The sequence below is a fragment of the Antechinus flavipes genome, chromosome 2 (assembly GCF_016432865.1).
Source record: "Antechinus flavipes isolate AdamAnt ecotype Samford, QLD, Australia chromosome 2, AdamAnt_v2, whole genome shotgun sequence".
Lineage (NCBI taxonomy): Eukaryota > Metazoa > Chordata > Mammalia > Dasyuromorphia > Dasyuridae > Antechinus > Antechinus flavipes.
Genome location: NC_067399.1, coordinates 526,894,268 through 526,909,320, shown reverse-complemented (window position 1 = coordinate 526,909,320; position 15,053 = coordinate 526,894,268). Strand labels below are relative to the sequence as shown.

At 34.2% G+C, this 15,053-nt stretch overlaps 1 protein-coding gene across 1 annotated transcript in view; it reads right to left on the bottom strand.

The window, feature by feature from the left end:
- The window catches only part of UNC13C (unc-13 homolog C), a 744,392-nt gene that overhangs the window by 128,014 nt on the left and 601,325 nt on the right, over positions 1–15,053 (bottom strand). Inside the window, exons 21-22 of the mRNA XM_051980682.1 lie at positions 14,348–14,491; positions 3,270–3,347 (exon numbers count right to left, since the gene is read on the bottom strand). Of these exons, the coding sequence (XP_051836642.1) occupies positions 3,270–3,347; positions 14,348–14,491 (222 nt within the window). The remainder of the gene's footprint in view (positions 1–3,269; positions 3,348–14,347; positions 14,492–15,053) is intronic.

Sequence of the window (15,053 nt, the reverse complement as noted above, 5' to 3'; positions counted from 1 at the left end):
TGAAATTCCAAGAACCATTAAGATGGAGACATCTTTGTGAAATATGATACTGAATTTTTAATAAAAAGACTAGCATTTCTTCTTCTTTCCTGGAATTAAAAACTAATTCATATAACAAGATACCTTTCCTTCTTTTATGCTTATGGGAAAATTTCTATTTCTATTGGTTCATTTTTAAGTGATTACTTTGGAACATGTCCAAGTGCCAAGACTTCTACCTATGCCTTTTGGTTTCATAAGGATGATCTCATTTCAAATTCTGCTAGTTGATTTACATAAGAAATGATAGGACCTTTCATTAATTCTTGAGATTGTTTTGAATCTTATAGACATTTTCTTGGTCATATTAAAAGGTTTAGTTCTACTAAAATTGTTCAGGGATAAAATCCTTTTCATTCTTCAAATACCATCAGTCTTATTCATAAAGGCAGAGTGAATTATGTTTACTTGGACAATGAGGTTTTGTTTTGAGAACTTTGAGCTAAGTTTAATGCAAAAAGGAGAATATAGTTTTCTTTTGTTTTTGCTTTATGTCCCAAATATAAACTCCCTAGTTCTCATTCAACTCTGAATTTTACATGAAATTTATATCAGAAGCATTTATGTCAGAGGGCTATATGTAGTTTTAATATACTTTTTTCTATTTCCTCATCACCATAAAAAATCTTGATATGACTGTCATGAAATAGCTATATTTTTGTAAATTTTAAATAATATTTTTCATCATTTTAAATTTTTGTTGCTATTGTATATCATCAAAGGTCTCCCAATAGTCATTCCCCATACCAAATCTGCAGGGATTTGATGCTTACAGAGACCACTATCTCTGAAAGAGTGTTATGCTACTATGGATAAAAAGGAAATCAGAGCTCTTGTAGGTGGAGGAAAGTGGTAACATACTTAGAAGAGTGGAAAAGGGTTGGACAGAAAGATGAGATTTTGTGATAAATGAGAGGAAATGATAAAGAGGAAATCAATAAATGATAATGAACTGTAAAATCAGTGGCATATAGGAAATGATGGCAAGAAAATTCCTATTGAAAGGCAATATTTTTATCCTTTCTATCTCCCACAAAAATTGGTATTTCTAAAAATGCACACAACAGGAAAATCGGTCAAGGGAAAGATATACAATTAATAATGAACTAACTTTAGAGGAAAGAACTCAAACTAGCTTCAATTCCTTGAGGAATACAGAAACTAAAGAAGGAATAAATAAGTATGAGAACAATGAATATAAGAATAAAATCTGCACTAGAAAGAAGAAAAAAGAAATAATAAAAGAGTAGGAGAAAGAAATCCTTTTAAAAAAGGTTCAGAAAATAAAACAAAAAACAGAAAAAAAAAGTTGAAAGAGAAGAAAGGATTTAATTGACTACTTTGAGGAAAAAAGAAGGGAAGAATTAGACTGCTAGATAAAAGCAAGAAAAAAATAACAAAAAATTAATCAAAACTGTCAAACTAGGGAATAGGGTGACAAATGGGAAGAAGAAGTGACTTAAGGGTAGAAAGAGAGCTGTTTTAAAGCAGATTTAACAAAAATAGCTAAAGAAACAAATCATTATCTTTACAGAGAGGGAAAACTTCACATTAAAAAAGAAACAAAAGGAAGAAAATTTAAACTTAATTCATAACTTTAAATATGTGTGTTTTAAATAATAACAGGTGACTGTTGTTTCCAAACAACAGCTATGATTTCACAGAGAATCTGATAAAGAAACTACAATAACCAATGCAGATTGGGATCGGCTTTGCAATTCACCTTCTTAAAAGGTATCTTAGGGGCACTTAGACATTGAGTGACTTGACTGGAATCACAGAGCCAGTAAAAATCAGTTAGGACTTGAATCCAATTCCTTCTGATAGAAAGACTGACTACTTCACTGTTCCATATTTTCTCTCACTTTGTAATGCCGGAGAAACTGAGAAAAATAGAGATTAGAGAGTATAGTCTATTAAATAGAGAGATATACTGGGATCAAATGGATCCATGGTTTGGTCCCAGGGCTGAGTAAGACTATCATCTCCAAGAATCCAGCCAACAATGTTAGTTCTCAATGATATATATACCCGTGGCTCAGATTCAGGGGGTAGACTGAGGCAGGGATGGAGTCAGAGTGCGGGACTCTGACAGGGTGGGGTGAACCTCTGGAGAGGGGATGACGTAATGGGGGGAGGCACCCTAGACATGGGGAGAGGCATCTTGATAAGACGGTATAGCTTGGGATGGGGAGAGGCACTCTGATGTTCTAAAACATAAGATCTTTTATCCTTTTCAAGTATTCTGATAAAGAGGGAAGGGAGGTTTTGCAGGACTGAGTTTTGAGCTGATTTTTATAAACTGAAGCAGAGAAACTGAGTCAAGACTGGGTTAGGATAATTATGGAAACTGAGTAAGGACAATAAAAGAGAACTGTGGCATAACAACCTGACACTTATGAAATATTTTATGGTTTGTAAAGAACTATGTATAAGCTTAAAATTGTAGTAAGATTTTTGGGAATATAGGTGAAAATGGGATTATCTACTAAATTATAAAAGTTGCTGATATTTCTTAATATATAATATATGCTGCAGAATATGTATTAATATATGATTCCATTTGTTTTTCTTAACTTTCTGAGGTGAAGATATTAAATGTATTATTTCTCTTCTTACAGATGATGAAATAAAGCAAAAAAAAAAAAAAAGGAAAAGAAAGAAAGAAAGAAAAGAAATCAATTGGCTTATCCAGTATTACAGAGCCAATAAATGTTTGAGTTTGGATTTGCATCTAGGTGGCTCCAGACCTCAAGTCTAATCTTCTTCCCAGTTCACCAATACGAATAGCTGGAAACTAGTCTCAATCATCTTGTTTGGTGACTGGAGAGAGGGCTGAAATTATCACTATATGATTCTGAACAAATCCCTTAAATTATCTGGATCTTTATTTTTACACTGTAAAATAGGCATAATAATGTCAGTCATATTTATCTCACAGGATTGATGAGAGAGTAAATGGAAGAATATATGTAAAGAACTTGGCAAATTTGAAAATGCTCTACAAATGTCAGCTGTTGTTGTTGTTATTAACACTTTCTCCCCCCCCAACATTCTTGGTTTTTATACTCCCAAGTGATATTTAGAGGAACAGATGATAATACTTTGAAAAGAGTAGGAAGATATGGAGAAAAGTAGAAAAATTCTCCTAGATGCATTTTTGTTTATTGAATTATTATTTTAAAAGAATAGCTGAAATGCTTTTAAAACATGTTGATATTTTTACTCACCACATTTTCTTTATCACAATATGAACTGAAATCATTGGAGACAATTGCAGCATACTGGAGTAGAACTTTACTGATAGTCTGAAAAAAAGAAGAAAGATTTTGTTTTATCTATATAGCTGAATATCCAGCTTTATATATACACATATAGTCTAAAGAATTGCTATCTCAATGATATTTTCACCAAATCTTCTGGTTGGAGGAGACATTGAATTATTTTATCTAATCCATTTCTTAAGGAAGGGTTGTCATTGAAAAGAAAATAAGCGATGAGAACATACTTTTTTTTTTTTTAAGGGACCCGAGAGAAAGAGGTTTTTCAATCTTCCACAGTGATCTGTTATTTGAAAGTAAAACAATCTCCTCTATGAGAAAATCATTATGGCTAACCTAAATCCCTCCTGCCCAAGTATCTTAAGGATGCTTAATTTTGTTGGTTCTCAGAGGAGATAGTGAACATCTGGTCATCATCCTTTATGCAAAGAACTCTTAATACTTGAGCCTTCTTTTGTTCAGACAGAGCATCAATTCTTTTTAACCTTTCCAAATATCTTAGCAAATCTCTCAATTCTTTCCCATGATTCCATATATCAGATACTAATTGGAGCTAATGAATTTTAATTTATGTTAAATCCTAAAGGTATGTATTTCCTGGAATTGTGTAAGAACCAATTTTGTTTAGCATTATGCTTATAGTTTCTGAAAATTTTCTGCCAAGAATTTCACTTCAATAATTTTGTAATAAGTTTTTTCAAGTTTTATACTAATGTTACCTTTCTTAAGATTTCAAATGTTTTCTATATCATCAACATCCTAATTCTTAGATCTTTATTCCTTTATTTCTCACAAATAAGCAAAAAACTTTGTAAAAAAAAAGATAGAAATAGAAAGAGAAAGAGAGATAGCGTTATGATAGGCATTTATTTTCATCCACATTTGCTTCCTTGACTCAAAATCAACCATAGTAACAATACAAGGAATTAACAAAAATGGTAAAATGTAAACTGAAAGGAAAGGGCTAAGTTTATTATCTACTCACAAAGATAAATGTGACTATTAACATGGATTATAGATTTTTAAAGCCATATTGAGAACTTAGAATTAGTTATAAAAATGCAGGTAGAAAATGTGCTTTGTGGAGAAATACAGAGTTTATAATAACATGCTAATTCAAGTAGAAACTTGATTTTGTAAAACATAAAATCTTATCAAGAATCAGTCTAATAAATCCAGGAAAACAGATGGCTAATTATATCAAAAATCTCACAAATGCTATTGTTCAAACTTCACTTTAAGTATAATGCTGAAAATTATTATAGGATTTACTTATGAAGTTAGTTCCCAAATCATTCATAATGAGAATAGAGGTTGTAGAAGTAATTTCATTATAATTCTCTCCACTGGGGGGAAAAAAAAGACAAACTACCCTGATTTTAAGAGCCTCTTGTAACTCAGTCATTAACACTGAGTGAAGGTTAAAATTGATTAACACAAAAATCTTCAATGATAGAAGGCCTGTGGAAATGCAGGGTAAATGCCATCTTGATTACTCCACCTCACCTTTCTGAGATTATTTTTATTACTCCCTTTCACATATATTATCTTTTAGCCAAACTATGGATCCTCAGAACTCAGAATTCCTTCTTTTGCTTCTATGATTTTTTGTGGGCCATTCTCATTTTGGCTACAAACACATTACTCACCTCCATCTCTTAAAATCTCACCTCTTTTTCTCAAAGTCCAATTTATATGCTACTTCTTATCAGAATTCTTTTATTTTCAGTTTGCTCTCTCTCTTCTCTCTCTCTCTCTCTCTCTCTCTCTCTCTCTCTCTCTCTCTCTCTCTCGCCTCTTTTCCTTTTCCCCCTCTCTTTTTTCTCTCTCTCCTCTGTTTCTGTCTCTGTTTACCTGTCTCTGTTTCTCTTATCTTTCTACCCCCTCTTGAATTATCATGAATTTATTTAAATGTTTATTTGTTTCATCTCATCTCTTAGTAGAATGCAATTTTTTTGAAACCAGGAACCAATTTTAAATTTTGCTTTTTTTTCCTCTTTGTTTCCCATACACCTTGTACATATTAAGCACTGAATATATTCTTGTTAGATTCAATTATTAGGGAGGGAGTGGAAGCATTAGCATCCTTTCCCTAAGCCTCACTTTAGTTTTATCTCTAGATCTCTGCCCTCTGGTGATATCACAAATTAGACATAGCAATCCCTGAATAGTTTTTTTTTTTCCCCAAAAGACCTGGAAAAGACCATTCTTTTCCTTGTAAATTACACCACTGATGTCCTTTCAAAATGCTTTTGTTGATTTCAATCTGCTCCTTACCCCACACTGTGTCTGCAATGTCACTGGGGCAGCTAAGGTGTAATAGTACGTAATATTCTATATCATGTCTCCAATTACTATTGACTGTCAGCATAGGTAAATGCATTTACTTTTTTGTTTGTTTGTTTTTGCTGAGGCAAATGGGGTCAAGTGACTAGTACAGAGTCACACAGCCAGAAAGTGTTAAGTGTCTGAGGTCACATTTGAACTCAGGTCCTCCTGACTTCAGAGTTGGTGCTCTATCCACTGCACCAACTAGCTGCCCCCAATTTGATTAATCTTAATAATAGTAGCATTTGAAAAGCAACATTTAGAACCCTAATGTCATTTGGTAGTAAAGAAAATTGGGTCCATTTCATGATTTGACTACTATTTAAAACAGCAGAAGGAAAGGTTGGAAGAAGAAATGGGGAGCAAAAGAAAGACAAAGTCATGATATAGAAAACAAAATAAGAACATTTGCATTTTTCTTTAATTTTAAAAATCAATCATAACTCACATAATATATTGCATATTGTCTAAATTGTATCCATCATCCCCTTTCCTCATTCAAAAGAGCCTTTCTTTATAATTAAGGATTTTTTAAAAAGAAGGAAAAGGAGAAAATTGTGATGACCGTGCATTTAAAATCAGCCAGAGTCAGGAATTCAGGTTAAGGGAAAAATCTTCAATCTTTATTCTTTTTTGAGATGAAGGGGGATTGCGATAGCAATATGGGCAGCTGCAACAGGAAGCCAGCCAGCAGAGGTGAAGGAGGGGATTGCAGGTGAAGGAGGGGATTGCAGGTGAAGGGCAGTCGCGATAGCAATGAGAGCAGCTGTGTCAAGAAACCAGCCAGCAGTCTCTCTTTCCACTTCCCTTTCCACTCCCCTGCCTCCACCCACCAAAATTGTCATTTCCTATACAACACATCAGGACTTGCACAAAGAGTGGGCTATTTAGCCTCACGTGCTTGGGTCCTCAGTGCATCAACTCAAGCCTCAGCCCATTACAGAAAATAATTCCGCAAAATCATTCAATATATTCTCCACCCTGAAATGATGCTATGTGCATATCATGTGCCCTACTTTTCCACCCATCCCAAAGGAGAAAGGTGAAGTATTTTCTTATGTTTCTTTCTTTGAGGTTTATGAGGGATTTTATTTTTATGCCATATACAATGACTTCAGAATATGTAAACTTACATGCTAGTCTTAATCACTCTTTGCTCAAAAGAGCAAAGTCTTCCAGAAGAATGGGGTAGAATTATATCTATTTGCATTGACTATCTGTATAATTTCTTATTTAGGAAAATGAGTCAGTTTAGAAGGAAAGCATTTTCTGGCTCCTTTTAAGAGGAAGAGCAAGTCTTACATGTATCAGCTTAAATCTTTACTACCAAATACTACCAAAGATAATCCATCACAAATAAAAAAATTGCAAGTAAATCCATTTACCCATGCTAACAGTCACTAGTAATTGGAGAAGTGATATAGAATATTATGTACTATTATACCTTAGCTGCCTCAGTGGATTTGCAGACACAGTGGGCGTGAGGACCAGTTTTCAAATTTTAAAACAATAACAACTTTCTTTAGGTCAATAGCATAAGGAATGCACTAAGTATGATGCTGACATTACCAACAGCTATTTGACCTGCTATGTTGTTAGTATAATCGGTGAGATAAGGCTTTTGTGTCACAGTCTAAGTTTTCAGCTAAAGTTATATGAATAGAAAATTATACTGTCTAGAGGAAATAGAGCTGCATAGAATTAGCTCAAAAAGAACAATGATATTGGTATCTACTTAATTTTTCCTAAGTAGAAATCCTTTTGAGTAGTTAGCTTAAAGTTTTCCCTCCATGCTCCAAACAAAAGTATTAATTCTTATGAAAGAACACAATAAAGATAAAAATGACCTCTGTGATTTCAATGTTATAGAGAGTTTTTGGATAATAAATTCCCTCTTCAAACGTAGATTGGCACTTTCTTTGCTGTCATATCCCCTTGAATATTGAGGGGATAAGTGATTTCTTCATCCTCAGCCACAGTGACAGAAACAGAAGGCATGAACCAGGTCTGGTAGTGATATTTGCTATCTGTCCACTGTGGCACATGGCCTCTAAATCAAGTCAATTTCCATGGCCAAAAATGGCATAAATGTATGCGCCATCTCCATTCCTCACTCCCACCCTCAACCCCCTCGCCTGCCACTCACCTAACAACAGCCACATGTAGCTCAGGAAGACCTGAGTTCAAATCTTCAGACACTTAGTAGATGTGTGAGGCTGGACAAAGTCACTTAGCCCTCTTTGCCTCAGGACCTCATCTGTAAAATGAGCTGGAGAAGGAAATAGCAAAGCAGTCCAATATCTTTGCCAAGAGACCCTCAAATGGAGTCATGAACACTAAATGACTGAACAACAAGAAAAGCCAAACATTTAGGCTTCTATTCAATAATCAATAATAGTCCTTGTGTGTGCTAGGTATTAAGATATTTACAAATATTATCTCATTTGTTCCTCTCCACAACCCTGTGAGGTGGGTGCTATTATGATTCCTGTTTTATAGTGGAGAAATTGAGGCAAACAGAGGTTAAATAAGACTTACTCAAAGTCACATAGCTACTAAGTATGGAAGACCAGATTTGAACTCAGGTCTTCCTGATACCAGGCCCAGGACTCTATTCACTATATCACCTACCTGCCTATGACATTAATAATTTTTTCTCAATAATATTTTATTTTTCCAAATACATGTAAAAAGAGCTTCCAATATTCATTTCTATAAGATTTTGTGTTGCAACTTTTTTCTTCTCCCATACCACTCCCCTCCCCAAGACAGCAAGCAACCAAATATAGATTACACATGTATTAATTCATTTTTTGTCATATTGTGTAAGAGAAATTAGATTAAAAAGAAAAAAAAAGAAAAAAGCAAACAAAAAAACAAACAAAAGAGGTGAAAATACTATGCTTCAATTCACATTCTATCTTCCTAGTTTTATCTTTGGATGTGGCATTTTTTCTCCCAAGTTTATTTGATTTGTCCTAGATCACCACTGAGAAAAGCTAAGTTTATCATAGTTGCCTATGACATTATTTATTAAGAGATGGAGAACATATATTATCTATCTTCCAAGCATTGTGAAAACCTATGATTAAATTCTAGCTTTGCTGCTAATTACCTATCTTTATTACCATTAATTCCAGATATTAAATTCTTATCTGGTCCTAGATTCTTTATCTGCTAAGAGATTGGGGAAAGGAAAAGGCTTGCAAGGTTTGAAGATGGATAAAAAAAGCTTTGGAAAAATCATAGTGATGAGTGAAAGAATGAGTCAACTATTATTGCTGTTGTTCAGTTGTTTTGGTCACATCTGATTCTCTGTGACCCCATTTGGGCTTTTCTTGGCAAAGATATTGGAGTGGCTTGTTATTTCCTTCTCCAGTGGATACATTTTTTTTGGGCCAAAAGAGGTTAAGTGACTTGCCCAGGAAGTGTCTAAGGACCAATGTGGCATGTGTCTTCTAGATATCAGAACCAGTGTTCTATCTACTGAGCCACCAGCTGCCTTTGGTTCAATAAGGAAAGTATAAAATGATTATTTTCCACAGTTTTGGACAATTTGAGAGAATGTAACATCATTTTATGATGAACCCGGCTAGTGTGATTTTGTGATTTTTTTTCCAGCTTAGTTCAGTAGCTCTTAAATAAGAGCAAAACCAGGAGATGGGGAAAACAAAACCTTGAAGTTTGGCAATGAAATACTGTTAATCGCAAAAAGGGGCAAAGGTCTTGAGAAGACAATGTAGAGTTGAACTACATTCAAAGAAAGGAGAATGTAATCAGTGGGGGTGAGATGTATTAAAGAGAACTGAAGGGTCAAGAAATTGGAGGCTACAGTGAGGATGAAATACAGGAGTTGAGGTTTTAAGGGACAGGAAGAGGTAGAATGACAAGAGATTTTTATCTTTTCAGGTAAAGGGAATTTCAAAGTTCATGAACATGGAAGTGATGCCTTTATAAATAATGGCAATATCAAGTGGACTAACTGTGTTTAACTGAGGTGGGTAAAAGAGTAGATCATGTGAAATGAGGATATTGAGAAAGTGGGAGCCTAGGAGAAGTATTAAATAATCTGATGAGTTCCCCTATTATGAGGGCAGGAGTTGAAGAGAGAAAGATTGTGAAACAGGCATTAGACTCAGTAAGGAAAAATGGGAAGTGTCCTGGAGTTTGGAATGCAACCATTACTCTAATTTTGGTTGAGCTGTAGTGATGAACTGAATGAATCTCAAAAAATGAGAAGTTACTGAGTGAAGGTGGTAGAGGTGAATGACAGTGGGGAGCATGCAATAGTGCAATAGTCTCACCTAATCCAGTGATTTGGGATGAACGTATAAGTAGTGGTGGAAAGAATGGATAATAAGGCTGTTTCATCCCTAAGGAACCAGGTTTCAACAAAAGGTAAAAGGCAGAAAAGGAAATGATTAACAGAAAAACAAATGTGCTATCTATGGAACAGACATTCCAGAGAGCACAGAGAAGAATCAAAATAGGCTCAGAGAGGGATTTTAGGATAATTGTTTTGAAGGAAGTTCAAAGTTTGAAGTTTGAAGCAAGCAGGCAATAGGGAACAAATAAAGTATAAAGAGAATAGAATTTTGAAACAAAAGATCTAGGTTTAAATACTGGTTCTGCATAAACCTTCTGGTATACCCATATGTAAATTATATCATTTTTCTGGACTTCAGCTTCCTCATGTACAAGATGAAGGGGCTAGGTGAGATGATACCTAGTCTCTTCCATCTTTAGTTAATCAACAAACATTTATTAAGTACTTATTGTGTGCCAGACAGTATAAGCACTAGGGACCCGAGGAAAATTCAATACATGGTCTCTGTTCTTAAGCAGTTCACATTGTAACAGGACACCCAAGAAATAATTACATACATACACACATGATATACACAGTATGATGAAAAAATCAGGATAACACAAGCAACAGAGGGGGCTGGAAGAGTCTCCCACAGAAGGTAGAATTTTAACTGATTCTTGAAGGTGAAGGTAGGCAAAGAGGAATAGAGAGAACAGTCCAGCAATGGCAGGAAAAACCATGAAAAGGCACAGAATTTGAGTCAAGAGAGAGAGAGTGCTAGGTAAGGAATAGCAAGAATGTCAGTGTGGCTAGAATGCAGAACATATAAAAGGGAATAACTGCTTCTACTAATATTACTTCTCCTTTTGGACTGAGATGTGGTATGCCCATTTTCTTGGTGTAGTTATTAAGCATATCCATATCCATATATATCTAGTGGAAATGATCCAAGATAAATGAATAGAAACTTTGTTTTGAGCAAAATTCTTTTTTGGAGACCTGAACAATATAGGCACTAAGTAGAAAAACTTCATGCCCTACATAACCTATTACCATTCTCCTACACTGTAATGGGGTTTAGGAATCATTATGATTATTTTTAAAATATGATCCTTATACACATATCTGATAAAGTTATTCCTCCTTTCAGAAATTTTCTGTGGTTCCCAAGCTGTAGTTCCTAAATTTTACATCCACAACTTTGCAGAGGAATAAACACAATAGGTCCTTAAAAACATTTACTGAGCTGAATTTGTTGAATTTAGCACACGATATACATTATATAAAATGTACTATGTAATAATATTATATAACAAATCTAATATTATTTGTTCATCAATTGGAAGTATAAATCTATTCCAAGTGAAATACAAGAATATGGGACTAGCATGGAACACTCTTTTGTTATATACCCCATATGTACTTATTTGGAAGCAAGCTTTATCCTCTTAGTAAAAAGTAAGATTTTGTAGGGCATAGGCCATCTTACTTTTATACCTGAATTTCCAGGGCTGGGCAAGTTCTTGACAATAAATGTTGTTGATGATTCACCTGACTTTCTGAATTTCAAATGTTAGAATGGGAAAGGACCTAAAGAAGAAATCTTAGAAATTCTCTTATTTGGGACCTTGAGAAGCCAGATGACTTGCCCAAGGTGACCTAAGGGCTTAATAACAGAACCAAGCAAGAGTGCTGGTCCCCAAGTTCCAGTTAAGTGGTCTTCTTTCCCCTAAATCAGACAGATTTATGTTTAACTGTTCCACTTCTTTCTCTTCCTGGAAGATAGTCTAAACCTAGCTCAGAAGGAGCCTTACTTTCAGGTTTTTTTTTTTTTTTTGAATGGTTCTTTCCCCTAGTGTTTAACTTGCAGAGGGAGTAGCAAAACATCTGTGTGTTACAAATCAGGAAACATCTGCTGCCTAGAAAATCCTACACTTCGAAGCTACTGCAGAAGAACAGAGAAGCATGCTTCTCATTTTATCTGAACAAAAATGAAGGGACAAAGGGCTGCTTCTCAGATTAAAAAGTAGACTTCAGATGAAAACTCCCTGAAGATTTGGTGAGCTCTCCAGCCATTGGTTATCTCAATGAACTACATTATGTCCCTGGAGTCAGGAAAAAGTCAATGAAACTTGGATTTCTAATATAATCCATTCACTATGTCAGTCCCCTACTATGTTTAATGACTCCTAAATAATGAAATACTTTTATGGTTAATAAAACTCTTTATTTCTGTGACACTTAATTTCATAGCAGACCTATAGGTTAAATAGTATTGATAAGTAATAATAATCCCTGTTTAGAGATGAGAAGCCTGAGAATTGGAGAGATCTGGAGATTTGACCAAGAACACATGGATGAACTGGAATGGGAACACAGCATTCAATGCTTTTTCCTTTGTATGATACAATCACAAATTCAGGTTCCTCAATGTGTTTGTCAAGGTCTTCCATCATTCATACCCACTTTAGCTCTTCAAGTTTAATATAATTGAAATATATAGAAAGATATAATAGAAATATCATTAGGCCAGGAAGGAGGAAGGAAATTTCTGAATGATCTTGGACAATTTATTTCTCTCTATAAGTCTCAGTTTCCTCATCTGTCAAATGCGGATGATAATAATATCTGTTGTATTTATGTTCTGGCCTTGTTACAAAGATCAGAGAAGGTAATGCCAGAAGTTTCTTTGTAATTCTTATTTATGTGTATATATAATATATATTATATATGATATATGGTTGTATGTGTGATATATGGTATGTATGTATGTGGTTTTCTAAGTCAATTATACACATATCTGATAAAGTTATTCCTCCTTTCAGAAATCTTCTGTGGTTCCCAAGCTGTGTCTTACCTAAATTTTACATCCACAACTTTGCAGAGGAATAAACACAATAGGTCCTTAAAAACATTTACTGAGCTGAATTTGTTGAATTTAGCACACGATATACATTATATAAAATGTACTATGTAATAATATTATATAACAAATCTAATATTATTTGTTCATCAATTGGAAGTATAAATCTATTCCAAGTGAAATACAAGAATATGGGACTAGCATGGAACACTCTTTTGTTATATACCCCATATGTACTTATTTAGAAGCAAGCTTTATCCTCTTAGTAAAAGGTAAGATTTTGTAGGGCATAGGCCATCTTACTTTTATACCTGAATTTCCAGGGCTGGGCAAGTTCTTGACAATAAATGTTGTTGATGATTCACCTGACTTTCTGAATTTCAAATGTTAAAATGGGAAAGGACCTAAGAAGAAATCTTAGAAATTCTCCAAGGATCCTTAGGTACAGTTCAATGTTCCCTGTTTCTTTTTCAGTTTGACCCTACTAGTTTGAAAAACCAAGTTATTTTTGCATTAATTGACATATCTGTTCTTCTAGGATGAAAGTTCTATGCAAATATCAGGTATCACTGCTGTTTTTCTACACACTCAGCTCAAATGAGGTCAGTTCCATACATATCATAATCATTTCAATTTTTAATATATGTATTCATTCTGTTTCTTTGTCTTGAAATGCTTTTTCTCTTTTCTTTACCTGTCAAAGTAGATTGAATCCTTAAAGCTTAAGTCCCATCTGGGCAATTGAAGGCTTTTCAAACTTTTATAGTTGGCATGATTTTCTCCCTATTCTGTACTTATATTCTTAACTAATTTAAACAGAATTATATCTGAATTTCCCCTTTCCATTATTTTTTGCATTTATTTTACTTTTCAATGAGTTATAAACTCTTTCAGGAGATTACAAATGTGTGTGTATGTGTCTGCATTTACTTCTAACTATGAAGAGCAAAATGTGAGCTGGCTAGAAACTGTAAAGATCTAATCTCCTTGACTTCACAAATGAGAACTCAACGGTTTTCCATCTTACAGAAAATGTATAGGGGAATAAAAGGAACAGTGAATAGACTGGGGAGTTAGGAGATTTGTGTTCAAATCATGATTCTATTACTAGTCATCTGTAGGGGCTTTTGCAAGACTAGTTTTATGATTTTTAACAAAGGCTTGACCCCCAATTTTTCATTCAACATTCTTTGCATAGTAGTACACCATGATCTTCTTAATAAACATGTGTTTCTTTTATATGGGAAGTTACATCTCTGAAAAATGTTGCTATTCACTATAATTTCTTTGTGAATGTGAACTTGAATAATTTGAAAATAACTAGTATATAACACAGAAATATGCTTCTGTGAAGCTGAGGGAAAAAAAACCCAAAAACCCTGAAGTTGTTGATACTATGTCACGTGAAAAAAAATTGAAATTTAACTATTGTCTACAACAGCACAACAGAATTATTTAGGAAATAGTCAAGAAAATGAGGAAATTTCAGACTCGGAAATAAAAAGAGATTGACCATTTTTAATCTACCTTTGCAAATCTTCTCATTAAATGGGATAATGCTTCAGGATTAGGGCACTCCAATTTCTTGATAATCTCGAAGCTTTGATTAAGCTGTGCAAAGACATCTACCACAGAGCAGGAGAAGAGGGCATGGTCTGAGGTCTGCTGGAACTGAAAAAGGAGAAAGCAGAAACCATTCCAATGAGCTGGCACATTTGAGACAGTGGATTCATTATTCATTAACTGCTGAATCTCATATCATCCAACTCCAACCCACAGTAATAAAATGCTTGCCTCAAAACAGTCAGTCCCTTACATTTAAATTTGCTTTGGATCCAATAAAATAGGAAAATTTTATGCTATTAGAAATCTCTTTTTTGCTGAATTGAGATCTTGGTTATATACCATTTCATTACTTCCTGGACAGAAGTTATGAAAAATGGTGTTAGAATATCTTAGAATATTCTTCAGTGGTCACATAAAAGTCAGAGGTAGCTCATGCTCATGATATTTTCTCCAAATGTATTGGAAAAGTCACTTGTCCATATTTTGGGACCTCAGCCAAATTCTAGAAGATTTCAAGATTACCGTAGGATTCTGGGATAAGTCCTTGGGAACCCAATGTTGTTTTGAGCTTCAGTGTTCAACTCATCTTCAAGTTAATGATAATGGAAATTATGGTACCTTCTCCAATTTGTAGCCTAAAAGAATTGCCTGAGGCACTGAATGATTA